Here is a 13,185-nt window from a genome sequence, read left to right on the forward strand (position 1 = left end):
GGAAAAGTGGGGAAAACCCATCTTCCACCTGGAACTTCCACCTCTCCGGGAGACCTGGTACGGGAGAGCCTCTTCAGGTAAGGACGTCATGGCTGGAATATCATGAACTAGCTGGGGCTGTGGGTTCACCCACTGCAGTGTGGGGTGGGTGTAGGTGTGTGCACAGGCTGTTCTGTATCTGCTTTTGGCCGTTTTCAGGACGTTTTAGCTTTTGGAAAACTCATTCCCCTTACCCCCACCCCACCCCGCTTCACTCCACGGCCTGTTTTGGGAAGTGTCTCACTCACCAGAGCCCAGATTCCAGGCTCCTTGCTCCCACCTTTCATATCCCAAGGAACAGCCCAACTCCCCAGCATGGACCTGGCACATGAATGGCACCCACTTGTGTCCAAGCAAGCCTTTGTCCAGCTACCCTATAACTCCCATCATACACCTTCCTGCTCACCTGCCTCTTCTGGACATATCATTAGCATTAACCTAATCAGAATGAGATTCTGGACTGTGTGCTCAGCAGGAAAAATGGCATTAAAATAAATGCCAGCCCTGTCCTCTATGGGGCTGATTTCCCAAGCTGGGAGCAGAGGAAGGCAGACAGTGTGGCTGCTGTGTTGTCCTACAAAGAGCACCATGCAGCCTTTAAACTCCCTCTCTACCCAAACCATTCCTGGAGGTAAGGAGGGAGGTTGGAATCCATCTGGAAGTGGATGTGTAGCTTTGTATGATGAGCTGGATGGCGGCAAACACATCCCACAGCTGTTTTAGGTGAGTGTAGCGAGAAACTTCCATGAAAAGCAGCAGAGTCTGAGGAAGTGCAATGCAGAGGAAGGAGGATCTGCAGCCTTGACATCGTCCTCCCCTTTCCCATTCCCAAAAATCAATTTCTGACACACTTTGAGTGGCCTTAAGCACTCCTGCTTCACCAGGGACTGGATATTTCCTTCAGGATCGTTCATCAGACATCAGGAAACTGTGAAGCACAGCATGATAGCAGTAAACATTCCTGGAACAGAGGTCTTAGGGAGAATACAGATCAGGTCTGGCTGTACAACAGCAGACAGACAGCAAGAGCAACTAAAATATTCATGTTCTGGAAACTTACCATCAGAAGTGCTTGTTAAAAATGTGTATTTTGCAAAAATCTCCACCCCTCTTTCTGCCCCTCCCCAAAAATGCCTTTTTCCACTACTTTTTATTTTCAGAAATAAGAACTGTATGCTCAAGAGGACTTGAGCAATGCATTAGCACAAGCTGCTGTCTAAATAAGCAAAGAGAATTCCAAGAGAATAGATTTTATTTGGTTTGTGAGGGTTCAGCTTGGCTTGTGTTAAATCCAGATTCCCCCAGAGGGGAGAACCTGCTGCTGCTGAAGTGCAAGGGTGAGAAACAGGAATCATAAGGATGCCTTGAGCTGGGGCTTGGTGCTGTTCCTTGCCCCAGGACTGAGCAGGTTTAGAGACAACAAGCCGTTGTCCCCAAGTTCTGTATCTGTAGAGGATAAGGATAAACCTCCTACAGGACACGAGCATGGATAGGAGGGGAGGGAATAATTTAAAAAAAAAAAAAAAAAAGACCCCATAGCCTCATAAGGGAGAAATAACTTCCCCAAAGCTGTAACTTGCACAAGAACAAGCTTTTCCCAAGTCCCAGTCCCTTCCCTGTGCCATATCAAATTTCTCAGCACCACGAGCTGCCTCCTTAGAAATTTTCCTTAGATTTCCCCCTTAGAAATTCCCCATGTGCTAATTTGCCCTGCAGACAGAGGCAATGACTCAAGAAGCCCCTTTTGCCCTGACAAGCTGCTATTTCAGTGAGTGTTCGCCAACAGCTGAAGTTTGTGCCCAAAGGAGCCTCCTGTGCAGGAAATTTTCACTTCAGGTTCCCATTCCTGCATGTGCAGAACAGCTGCAGCTTCACTCAGTGGTTAATCATTGTCAGGGCTCTGCAGAGCATGGCAAACATTCATCTGATGGAGTCACTGTATCCTCCCATACCACAACACCCTCACTGTAAGAAATTCCTGACCATGAGGGTGGGCAGGCCCTGGCACAGGTTGCCCAGAGAAGCTGTGGCTGCCCCATCCCTGGAAATGTCCAAGGCCAGGTTGGATGAGGCTTGGAGCAACCTGGGATAGTGGAAGGTGTCCTTGCCCATGCCAGGGTGTTGGAACTGGGTGATCTTTAAGATCCCTTCCAACCCAAACCGTTCCATGATTCTATGATCAGCTTCTCCCTCTTCTCCAAGAGCCCAGCCTGGTGATCTTCCAGGAGGCTCATTGATGCCCCCCGTAAGCTGACCCCCAAAGTATTGCTTGTCTTGTTAAATGTAACTATTAAATTTGGCATCATCTAAAATGTAATTCCTGCACTTCATCCCCAGCTCTTCTCCCCTGTGGCCACCTTGGGCCTCCCACCACGTGGAAGCAGGTGCTGCTCAGCAACACCTGTCTCACCTCCACGTATAAAATGGAACTTAAACACTTCAAAACATTTTTTTTGGGGAGAACAAGTGGGATAAACAGATAAACTGTTCTGTAAAAGAAATACTTACTGCACAATCAAGTGTTTATTTGAGCAGGAAAAGAACAAAAGAGGCAGTGGCGTCCACCTGGGAGCACCAGGGCAGAACAGGCCCAAGCCCGGATCATGTCCAGGCCTCAGCGAAAGCTCTGCTTTAATAACTAACAGGGGATCACTGGTGTGTAACACGTTATTCTGGGCTTATTTCCAGGGTCTGTGATCATACCACTTGTCTGACCACAACCCTCTAACTCCTGCATGACCGGCTGCTCTAGCCCAGCTCTGCCACGGGCAGTAAATCATCTTGGAGGTATTTCTCAGTCCCACCAAAAAATAACAGTAATAAAACTCAGGGGCTGAGCAGCAAGAAAAAAACCCAAACTGCTGTCTGTGCCCAATTCTTACAAGGCAAGCAGTGAGGAAGCAACAGAGCTGGGGGATTTCTTAGGCAGCTGATGGTCACGGGCCATGAGAGGAGCAGAGAACCCTTGATCACACAGGGGACCCAGGGGCTGGGAGAGGCCACAGGAGACACAAGGATGGTTGTGGTCACACGCAGGATGCATGAGAAGTTGTAGAGCGAAGCTAGAGAGGTACATGGCAGATATTTGTTAAAAATCACAGACACAGGTACATCCACTTTATTTCTTCAGCTAATAGAATACTCCATGTGTTGCTAGAGTGTGCAGAGAGAATTTAGTGGGATATGCCAGCCAAAAAACAGGGCAGAAGGCTATTGGTGAGTACATCTAAGCAGCTGATGACCACCCAAAAGTAACTTCATCCATTTCTTTAATCTTCCAGGGCCCCTCTCTTTCAACACTGTGCCTGAAAAAGAAGGAACCAGCATCATTAAGCAGCACCCGCCTCGAAGACCTCAAGTAAGGCGAGTTTGAGAAGCTCCTCGGGAGCTGCTCTGATTGACCCCTTGATGTGGGCTTTCCAGGGACATGGGCATCCCTAGATGAGCTTTATGTGCTATGGAAACACCCAACAAGGACATGTGTCCCAGTGTGGGACAGGAGGCCACCTCTGCTGTGATGTCCCACTTTCCTTTGGGGTGATGGGTATCTGAAGCCAAATCCTGGTGCTCCCCATGGGCAAACGTGGTCAACACAGAGCCCTTTGCAGAAGGGATCCAAATTGTGTTATGTGGGGCTGGTTTTGGCTCTTCAGCCCAAGTATCCCATAAGGGTCTGGCACCAGCTTAGGGATCAAGAGTCAGGTAAAGAGGAGAGGCAGGTAAAGCAGGTAGATGTGCTTTGCAGTAAGGGATGCTGAAAGAGGAATTATTTTAGGTTTCAAGAGCTTCTCTGAATGCTCTGTCCCTGCGCACAGTCCCCTCAATTTCCCCATCCTGCACTTCCCAGATTTCTTCCTCCCCAAGGCCCAAAACCCGTGACTACCTGACCTGGCAGTCAGGTTTTTCCTCCACACCAGGGTTACTACTACATGACTAAATTAAAACTCAGAAATATCTTTCTATCTTTATTTCTATCTATCCTTGTACTTTGCACTGTTTAGGCTATAGCTCAAATCCTGTGTTCAGTCATGGGCAGGGACACCTTCCACTATCCCAGGTTGCTCCAAGCCCTGCCCAACCTGACCTTGAACACTTCCAGGGATGGAGCAGCCACAGCTTCTCTGGGCAGCCTGTGCCAGGACCTCACCACCCTCACAGTCAAGAATTTCTTCTTAAAATCTAACCTGAACCTGCTTGGAGCAACCTGGTCTAGTGGAAGGTGTCCCTGCCCATGGCAGGATGTTGGAACTAGATGGTCTGTAGGGTCCCTTCCAACCCAAAGTATTTTTAGGAACTTCATGATTCCGTGAACAGCAAACCTGCTGGAGCAGGGGTGCTTTGCTTGAGCCTTCCTTGCTGTGAATAAAGTCTTTTTAATATAGCAAAGAACAGAAGAGCCACCAGGCAGGGTTAGTTAAATCCCCTGCACTCGAGACCATGGCTCTGGGTGACATTGGTGGCTTTAGGGAGCAGAGGTTGAATAACTTGTCCCTGGACTTGGTGGGAGGATGTGACAGCAGCACTTGAAGTGAACCTAGCTTCCCCCTGTGAATTGTTGTGCGGAATCACAGCCTCCTTTAGGAATCTCCTACCAGCATGGAATTTTTAGTCCCTGATCTTATTTCCATCACGACTGTACTTAAGTATTATTAAAATACTGTTAATATTCATTGCAGGACAAAGACACTGTTAGTCCTACCCTGTGCTTGTGCCATTGCTCTTAGGGAGTGTGCACAGCACCAGCAAAAGCCCTTTTTCTTGTGGGAATATCTTGAAAGACAGCAGAGTAGGATGGTGTGGCCTTCTCAAGGACTTTTAGAGGATTTTGGTCAGACAATATTTCCAGAGAAAAAGATGATGAGGTTCACACAAACTAAAGAAAAGAGTCGATTTCCCAGCCAGGGACACAGTTTTGTCCAAAAGCCTGGAGCTTGGCTTCCCCATCAGTGGCAGGGACATGAGCTGAGGGTTGTGGGAGGTTATTTGCCTCCATCCACCCCGCACTGACAGATCCTTGGTGGCATCCAGGAGTGATGCACGGCCGGGACTGCAGTTTGTGGTGTCACATGCTGCCATCTAGTGCCATTTCTTCAGTTTCATGTTCAGTTTTATGGGTTTTTTGATGCTAAGAGACGTTTGAACTTTGGGGCTGATGAGGAGTTCCACTTTTACATGACATTGCTGACTTTTTTTCTCCCGAGTTTTGCACGGATTTAGAGGATGCTTCAAAATTACAGTTCAGGCTTTGGCAGCAGTTCAGTGCAGACACTCAGAGACATGTCACCATTTACTGGACACTAATTCATATTCAAGGAGTTAATGATGTTCCAAATAAACTCTAAGTCAGGTCTTACTGTCAAAGTCTTTGATTATGCCCCCCTTAACTTTTATGGAAGCTATCCTGAGCTCCCATTCTCGAAGGAGAGACTAGAAAGGGTGAAAACAATATCCCTGGAAGTGTTCAAAAAGTGTGTAGTTGTGGCACTTAGAGACATGGTTTAGTGATGGACCTGGCAGTGCTGGGTTAATGGTTGGACTTAATGGTTCTAGAGGTTCTTTCTAATCCTAATGATTCCATGAACACCATGACATGAAACATCTTGTGGTTTGAAATTATTTAAAAAGGTATTTTTAGCTCCTCAAGATAAAAATCCATGCTCAGAGCAGCCTGTAGAGCAAAAAAAAACCCCACTTCCACCCCCACTAGGAAAGGCATATTGTACCATGCACAGTTCTGCAAAGAAAGGTCTTGCTTAGGCCAACGTAAAAAAGATTGGTTGGACAGAGGGAATGATGCTCTGGCTCTCCTACAACTGGGATCTGCCCTTGGATGACCCAATAGGATACTTTGGATTACATTATGGCACCTCTCCATGCTGCAGCTTTGCCATGGACAGTGTGAGCTGTGGTTTGTCTTCACCCTGGTCTTGGATGGAGCCTTCAGTGATGCTGAGGCTCAAAGAGAAACACCCACGGGGATGAAACTAATGTCAGACTGGGCTTTCGCTGCTTTGAATGTGATGAAAGAGACTTCCCCAGTTTTGTTTGCTGCTGAAGGGACAAAGAACATGTTGATCTCCCTGAGATGCCAAACTCCTTCCTGTATCCCAAGCAGCCAGGCCAGAATTGGAACTGGCAAAATGTCAGGGTAGTTTCGTATCAGGTTTCAAGATTCTGTGGAATGAGCAATGCTAAATATTATAAATATTGGACTTGCAGAGGCTTGAACCTGCCATCCCTCCACAAGCAATCTCTCCTGTGAAGCCCTGGAGTCAGCGAGGAGCGGCTGCAAGCCCAAAATCAAAGGTAAGCACGTGAGTTTTTGCCCATGCATAGGCCATTCCTGGCTGCAGGATCCTTTCCCTTATAGTCTGGGCACCACCAAGTGCAGAACTTGATGTTTTACACTGTTTGTGCTCCTGTCCCTGGCTGAAACACCGGTGTGTGTGTGAAAAGATCCAAAATAAGGGGAAAGTTTCTGAATCTCCAGCATGACAATACCCTGGATGAGGTGGACTGGTTTAGCCAGGATATTAAATATTTTCAAGGCTAAAAATATGAGAAGACCACCTTTTTTAGTGGCTGGGTAACTTGAACACCTATGACCTGCAGTAGGTGGGGAGAAGGGACCTTATTGCTCTCTACAATTCCCTGGAAGGAGGGTGGAGCCAGGTGGGAGTCGGGCTCTGCTTCCAGATATCAAGTGATAGGATGAGAGGAAACGGCCTCAAGTTGTGCCAGGGGAGGTTTATTTTGGACTTAGGGAAAATTCCTTCACTGAAAGGATTGTCAGGCATCAGAACAGGCTGCCCAGGGAAGCGGTGGAATCACCATCCCTGGAAGTGTTCAAAAAATGTGTGGATATGGCACAGGGGGACATGGTTTGGTGGTGGGTTTGGAAGTGGGGGTGTAATGGTTGGACTCAATTATCTTACAGACCTTTTCCAACTCCATAAGTCCAAGATTTTAAGGCTGCAAGTGCTGTGTGCTCTAAACAGCCCCTGCAACCCTAAACATGCAAAAGTGGTTCTTCCCTTTGGATTGTGAGATTATCTTGGAGAACTGACTCAATGAGGTAACACCTCGGGGGGCAGAAGCACTTATGCATTGTTTTAATGAAGTTTTTTTCCCCCTCATGCCCCAGAGCTGTGAGATAAACTGCAAGCACAGTGGAAATCTGGGATAAATTTCTGCAAGTTGGCTACGCAGGGAGATTGTTTATCCAGGAGCGCCCGAGGGGTTTGTGAGCTGGTGGCTCTTCCTTTCTCTTTCAGAAGGTGCAGGTGTATTTATTTACATCTTTAAATACATGGTAGGTGCTGGAGAAGAGGGGGCAAAGCCTGAATCACCTCCCTGGCAGGCGACAGCACTTACACAAGCTTCAGATGCTGGACTTGACCCGCAAGCGACGAGAGGTAATGCCGAGATGGATTTGGGGAGGGGATGGGGCTGTCCCTCCCAAGGACCAGGAGACCTAAAGCCTCTTGCTGGGAAGGTGAAATGAAGCTTTCCCAGCGTCTTAGGCAGAGGAGAGGTAGAAAACACCCCCAGGGCCTCTGTGATCAATAATTAACTCCTGTTTTTCCAATGCTTTGCCCTCCTTTGGCCAAGACTCCTGGAGAAACCAGAAATCTCTGTCCTGGTCATGTTGTGTCACGTGCCCAGTTTGGCAAATACCATTTGCTCAGGTTAAACCACTCGACTGTGCAGTTGTTCCCAGGGCCAACCCACCCCCCCGTGCTGTGCCACGTCAAGATGTTAAAATGTGTTTGCTCCTCTGCCGTTTGTGTTGATGACTCGTTTGCAAACGCAGGAGGAGCTGAAGCGAAACCTCCACAGGGAGGCAAAAACCACTAAACAAAAAATCAAGGAATTCAGCCCGATGGATATCCTTGACACCCTCCAGAGAAGCAACAGCAACGAAAATCGAGGCCCCGTCCCTGCTGAGCACAATCAACATTTTCATGAAGACGACCATGGTGAGTAGAATAATTTTCCAAGGAGCTATAAAACTTGCCATGTCATCAGAGAGGTTTCCACTATGGAAGATGCTCCCACTGGTCCATTTTCTGCAGTGACAAGGTGCAGGTCCAAAGGGCTGGGGGAAGAAGGCTGGGAGATGTGTTTTTAAGACAAAGCGTTGGGATGCCTCGGGGAGGTCGCAGGGCTCTGGGCTGTTTCTCTGACAGCACCCAAACAGACCCAAGTGGATGGGGATTAAAAGCCATGGATAAGGCAGAGAGGTATAAATCCAAAGTCCTTAGGGCCAGGCCCCTGGAGGAACAGGTTCCCTCTGACAGGAGAGTCTTACTTGTCCCACATGTCCCCTGCGCAGCAAACTGGGTGTGAGAATAGAGGGTGTCCTTCGGTCCAACATCCTTAGAGAGTCAGGGAATACATCAGGAAAAAGCATCCCAGGATGTTGGATGGGTGAACAGACACAGAAAAAAAAAAAAAAAGGGAAATGGTTGGAAAACAACTCTTACACCAGGTTTGGCCCCCTGCCATCTGCCCCTTGCAGCAAAAGGGAAACCTGGATGATTTGAAGGCACCAGTTATTTTCAGGGACCTTGTGAGATAGTTTTTTGGGAGAACAGTCAGCCTTGTCTCCTCCCCCCGGGCATGACCCATGAGGGGAGCCTGCAGCTTGGTCACAGGGAGAAGCAAAAGGGCAGCACCATCTCTTCTCCCTGTGACCAGTCACAGGACCCGAGGAAAGGGCTGGAGCTGTGTCAGGGGAGGTGTAGGTTGGATATCAGGAGAGGTTTTTCTCCCAGAGAGTGGTTGAGCACTGGAACAGCTTCCCCAGGGCGGTGGTCACAGCTCCAAAGCTGACAGAGCTCAGGAAGCGTTTGAGCAACACTCTCAAGCACAGGGTGGGATTCTTGGTGTTTTCCTATGTGAGGCCAGGAGTTGAACTTGATAATCCTTGTGGGTCCCTTCCCACTCAGCATATTCTATGATTCCCTGATATTTTGGGGTGTCATCTCTGTCATAACACCCTTGGGAACTCTGGGAAGCTCAAATGAGTCTCAGCAGAAGAAAGAACTGGAGAAAGAGCCTCTTCAGCAACAGGTGCCAGAGCTGTAACAGCTGCTCCTGGCTTTACACCCTGCATGGTTCACCAACGTGTTGCATCCACATGCACAGTGGAGCCTCTGGACTCCTGCCACCCTCAGATGACCACGGTGGAAATGTTACAGTCACTCAGGTTAATCACTATTTAAGGGGTTTTATTTTATATACAGAAACTGCTTCCCACTGTCCCTTAGGAAGGGGAAAGTGAAGTGAATCCCATCCACCACTTCAGACTGACATCCAGACACGAGCCCTGTTCTGCTTTGCTTGCACGTGACAACCCTTGGCACAGGCTGGCAATGAACCACCTGGGGTAAAAGCGCTTAAATCAGTGAAAAACTTGTCTGAAGGTGAACTTTCACCAGGAGAAAGGGGAACAGATGTGGTGTCTCCTATTCCCTTGTGTTTCTTCACCTCAGCTCTCTTCTCCTTGGGGATAAAGCCATATTGCCTCCTGCCAGACTCTATAAACCTCACCAAATATAATCCTGAGCGAATTTTACCTCACCCTGCCCTGAACAAGGGGTCTGGTCTCACAGGGGATCTCTCAGGATCTTCTTTACATGCCTCTAGCAGCCCATAGCCATTTCCAGCTAAACCCCAGGTGCCTGAGGATGCAGCTCAGCAAACACACGATATTTGATTTTTTTTTTTTTCTCTCCCCAAGGAAACACGTGGGGTGGAGGGCCCTCCAGACGACACGATGGAGCTGAGCTCTCTCCAGACAGGAGAGGGAAGGTCGACCTGTGGTTCTGCAGGGAGCCACGGACGAGGGATCTGTTCTGGGACACCTCCAGCACGGGGTCTGAGGAGTGGGAAAGGGAAGAGAAGATTCACCGCAAACCTGCACTCGTGAGGACCAAGACGGAGAGAGTTTCCCTCTTTGACGACTTCTTCGACAGGGATTTCTAGTGGCACAGCTTGGGGTGAGAGGGATGTGGTGAAGAAACAAGTCCCAGCTCTGGTGGGACTGGGAATCCTCCCCCCAGATGGGTGGACTGAGGGTGGAGCCACAGTGCTGGCTGCAAGTGGCATTTCTGGGAGCACGGGCCAGGGGAAAGGACGGCTGGAAACGAGGAGATCACTGATGTGGAGCAAATAATGACTGAAAATGCTTGGGTAGAGCAGCAGTGAACTGGGAGCAGAGAGAGGAGGATGGAAAAAAAAAAAACAACACACACACACAAAAGCAAGCAAACAAACAAACAAAAACCACAAACCAAAACCAAACCAAAACAAAAATGAACCCACACAAAAAACCTGAAACAAAAAAAAACCCACAAAAACCAAAACAAGCAAACAAATAAAAACAAAACAGAAAAAACCCAAGCAGAACCTGGAGAAAATTCTGGGTTAACCCTAAGTATTAAATTCCAACTGAAATTAAATGTTTCACTCGCTTTTGGGTCACTCACTCTTGGTTTTAACCTTTTCTAAACCAAAAAACCCAATTCAAAAAGCAAGCTAAAATGATTTACTTGAGAAGTCTTTAAAATAAATATTTCGGCATTTCTAAAATTCCCTTTTTGACTTCTTTTTTTCCTCTCCTCTCCTGTACCAGACACAGAAATACTTGTACTTTCTTCAGTATTGACCTCCAGTTTTGTAATATTCTGGAAAAAAAATCTGGTTTTGGTTCACTTCTGTTCTATCAAAGACATTCTTGCACTTTCCATCTCACATAAACAGTATTTTTAAATTAAATTATCTGCTTTTCCTTATAAAATAATTTGTTGGCTGAGAGGGAACTTCCCCCAGTTCTCCTGTCTCCTGTCTGGTTGTCCATCAAATCTTATCCTTTTGTTTTTCAAGCCAGGAGACCGAGAATAACTAGATATGGAGTTCTCAATTATCGGGGACAAGCAGGGCTTGGGACAGATGAAGCTTGTCCTGCTTGGCTGTCCCAAACCTCTGCTACCTCCCACAAAGCTGTTGTGGTGCTTCTGCTTTGCATCCTCGGCTTCTTGGCTTACACAGCCAGGAAAAGAGCAGGAGACACATTTTCACACTTATTTAAGGGAATGACTCTGTTTCAGCAGTATTTAGCTATACGGAAAATCCCAGGCAGAGCAGGAGCTGGAAATCACAGCTTGGAAAGCCCCAACCAAAGCTGGAGCCTCCAACCCAGCACTGAGCTGCTCTATCGTGATTTCACCTCCTTTTGACATCCCCGAATGTGTGGCCCATGGCAACATTATCTAGGGCTTCATGGGGAAAAACTCCTCTTTGGAAAAATCCTACACAGAGTGCGGGGTTCCACTGGAAAAAAAAAAAAAAACCAACAAGAAAAACAAACCCCAACACAGGGAAGGAAGAGGAAGAGGAATTATTTTAATTAGGGAGAAGAGCTTCTCGTGGCTAATGAGTCTGTCTGGAGTCTCTGTGTTTTCAAAATGCCCCGAGAACTTTTGCTGATAAGCTCGGTCATCGTGTGTGAGCTGGAAATATCGTGAGAGCTTTGAGTTCGATGTTGAGGATGTGCTGAAAAGGTCAATGATTTAATGGGCTGGAACAATTAATCTGGCACTTGTCTATACACCTGTTCTCTTAATGATGTGACACATCTCCCTTCTGTGTTCCCATCTGTCAACAATTAAGCTATAATTGGTGGAAATGCAATTTATCTCAGATAGAGCTGATTAGTTTTCCAATAATCATGTCGCCAGCCCTTGGGGAAGAGCGCTGCCCACGGACAACTGCCTGTGGACCAGTCGATCCATTTCCCAGACTGTGCAAAGAGGAGACTCTGAGCATTAATTTATCAATCTACAGTGTGCAGGATTTGCTCTTATGGAGGCAACAAAATCAGCAAATCTGCTTCCATTAGAGGGGAGTGGTTTCACACTGACAGAGGGCAGGGTTAGATGGGATATGGGGAAAAAATTCCTGACTGTGAGAGTGGTGAGGCCCTGAAATGGGCTGCCCAGAGAAGCTGTGGCTGCCCTATCCCTGGAAGTGTTCAAGGACAGGTTGGATAGGGTTTGGAGAAACCTGGGATAGTGGAAGGTGTCCCTGCCCATGGCAGGGGATTGGAACTGGATGGTCTTTGAGGTCCCTTCTAACCCAACCCATTCTGTGATTCTATGAAATACTTCTGGTGCTCAAAATTGTTTGGCCATGCTGTTCTTGACTGTATTAATTCATCACAACCTGCAGAGAGGCAGGTGGCAACTTATCCTCTTCCCATGTTTTCTAGCATCCTTCCAGATGCTGAAAATGAAAACATTTTCTTTGTTAATAAATGCGAAAATTTGACTTTTCCACAAATTGCAGAAGATTTAAAAAAAACCCCAACCTTACACAACTGGTGTTCTGCAACTCAGCAAGGAAGACTTTACAGGGCTGTTTTTCCTCTGCATAGTCCCCAATCCCAAATGCTGGATATTAGCTCATCATTGGAGGGCTGAGTCATTTTAATAAGCTTTAGAGAGGAGGAAACTCTCAGCTTCAGTCCCAGTCACACACCACAGAAACCAGTCTGTGTTTTAGCGGAGCCCTTCACCTTGACCCCCATGTGCCTCCCTGGGGAGGGAGAGGCTGGAGCACTGCTGCATCCTGGCTGCAGGAATGCATGTGGGATGAGTTTTAAAGGATATGGATGAGGAAGCCAGTGCAGGCCAGTGCAGGGTCTGATTTTGGTGGTGGGGAGCAACATGCAGGCAGAGGAGGAAGAGCCAAGAGGGAAAGTTTCAGAGCAGGGAAGCAGAGCGAGATCTGTCTGACCTAAGTCTGGCTACCTCAGGGCTGTAAAGATGATATAAGCCAGTCACTGTGCTGTTAGAGCTGGGAGGAGGACTAATGGGTATCTCCAGGGGTTACATTTCTGCCTGCCTGTCCTGGGCTGGGGTGAGTTACCTGCTGGCTAACAAAGGTGTTTTGTTTGCTATCTCACACCACTTGAAGCTTTTGGGCAAGGCTGGACCCATCCTGCAGGTCAGATGTGTCCCCACAGAGAAGCTGTGCTGAGGCAGAAGCTGCTCAGCTCAGATTCAGCACCTTTGGAGAGTTCACATGATCAGTTTTCACCAAAATGACAAAGAATGGAGATTTTATGCAGTTAGTGATGTG

General features: G+C 47.6%; 1 protein-coding gene across 1 annotated transcript in view; it reads left to right on the top strand.

Moving 5' to 3' along the window:
• The window catches only part of CCDC198 (coiled-coil domain containing 198), a 10,892-nt gene extending 673 nt beyond the window's left edge, over positions 1 to 10,219 (top strand). Inside the window, exons 2-6 of the mRNA XM_027909408.1 lie at positions 3,321 to 3,397; positions 6,259 to 6,345; positions 7,356 to 7,454; positions 7,853 to 8,018; positions 9,785 to 10,219. Coding sequence (XP_027765209.1) covers positions 3,321 to 3,397; positions 6,259 to 6,345; positions 7,356 to 7,454; positions 7,853 to 8,018; positions 9,785 to 10,029 — 674 coding nt within the window. The 3' untranslated portion in view covers positions 10,030 to 10,219. The remainder of the gene's footprint in view (positions 1 to 3,320; positions 3,398 to 6,258; positions 6,346 to 7,355; positions 7,455 to 7,852; positions 8,019 to 9,784) is intronic.
• Positions 10,220 to 13,185: the final 2,966 nt, after the last annotated feature.

The sequence above is a fragment of the Empidonax traillii genome, unplaced genomic scaffold (genome assembly GCF_003031625.1).
Source record: "Empidonax traillii isolate 1590-97213 ecotype Southwest subspecies unplaced genomic scaffold, ASM303162v1 scaffold2101:size42897, whole genome shotgun sequence".
Lineage (NCBI taxonomy): Eukaryota > Metazoa > Chordata > Aves > Passeriformes > Tyrannidae > Empidonax > Empidonax traillii.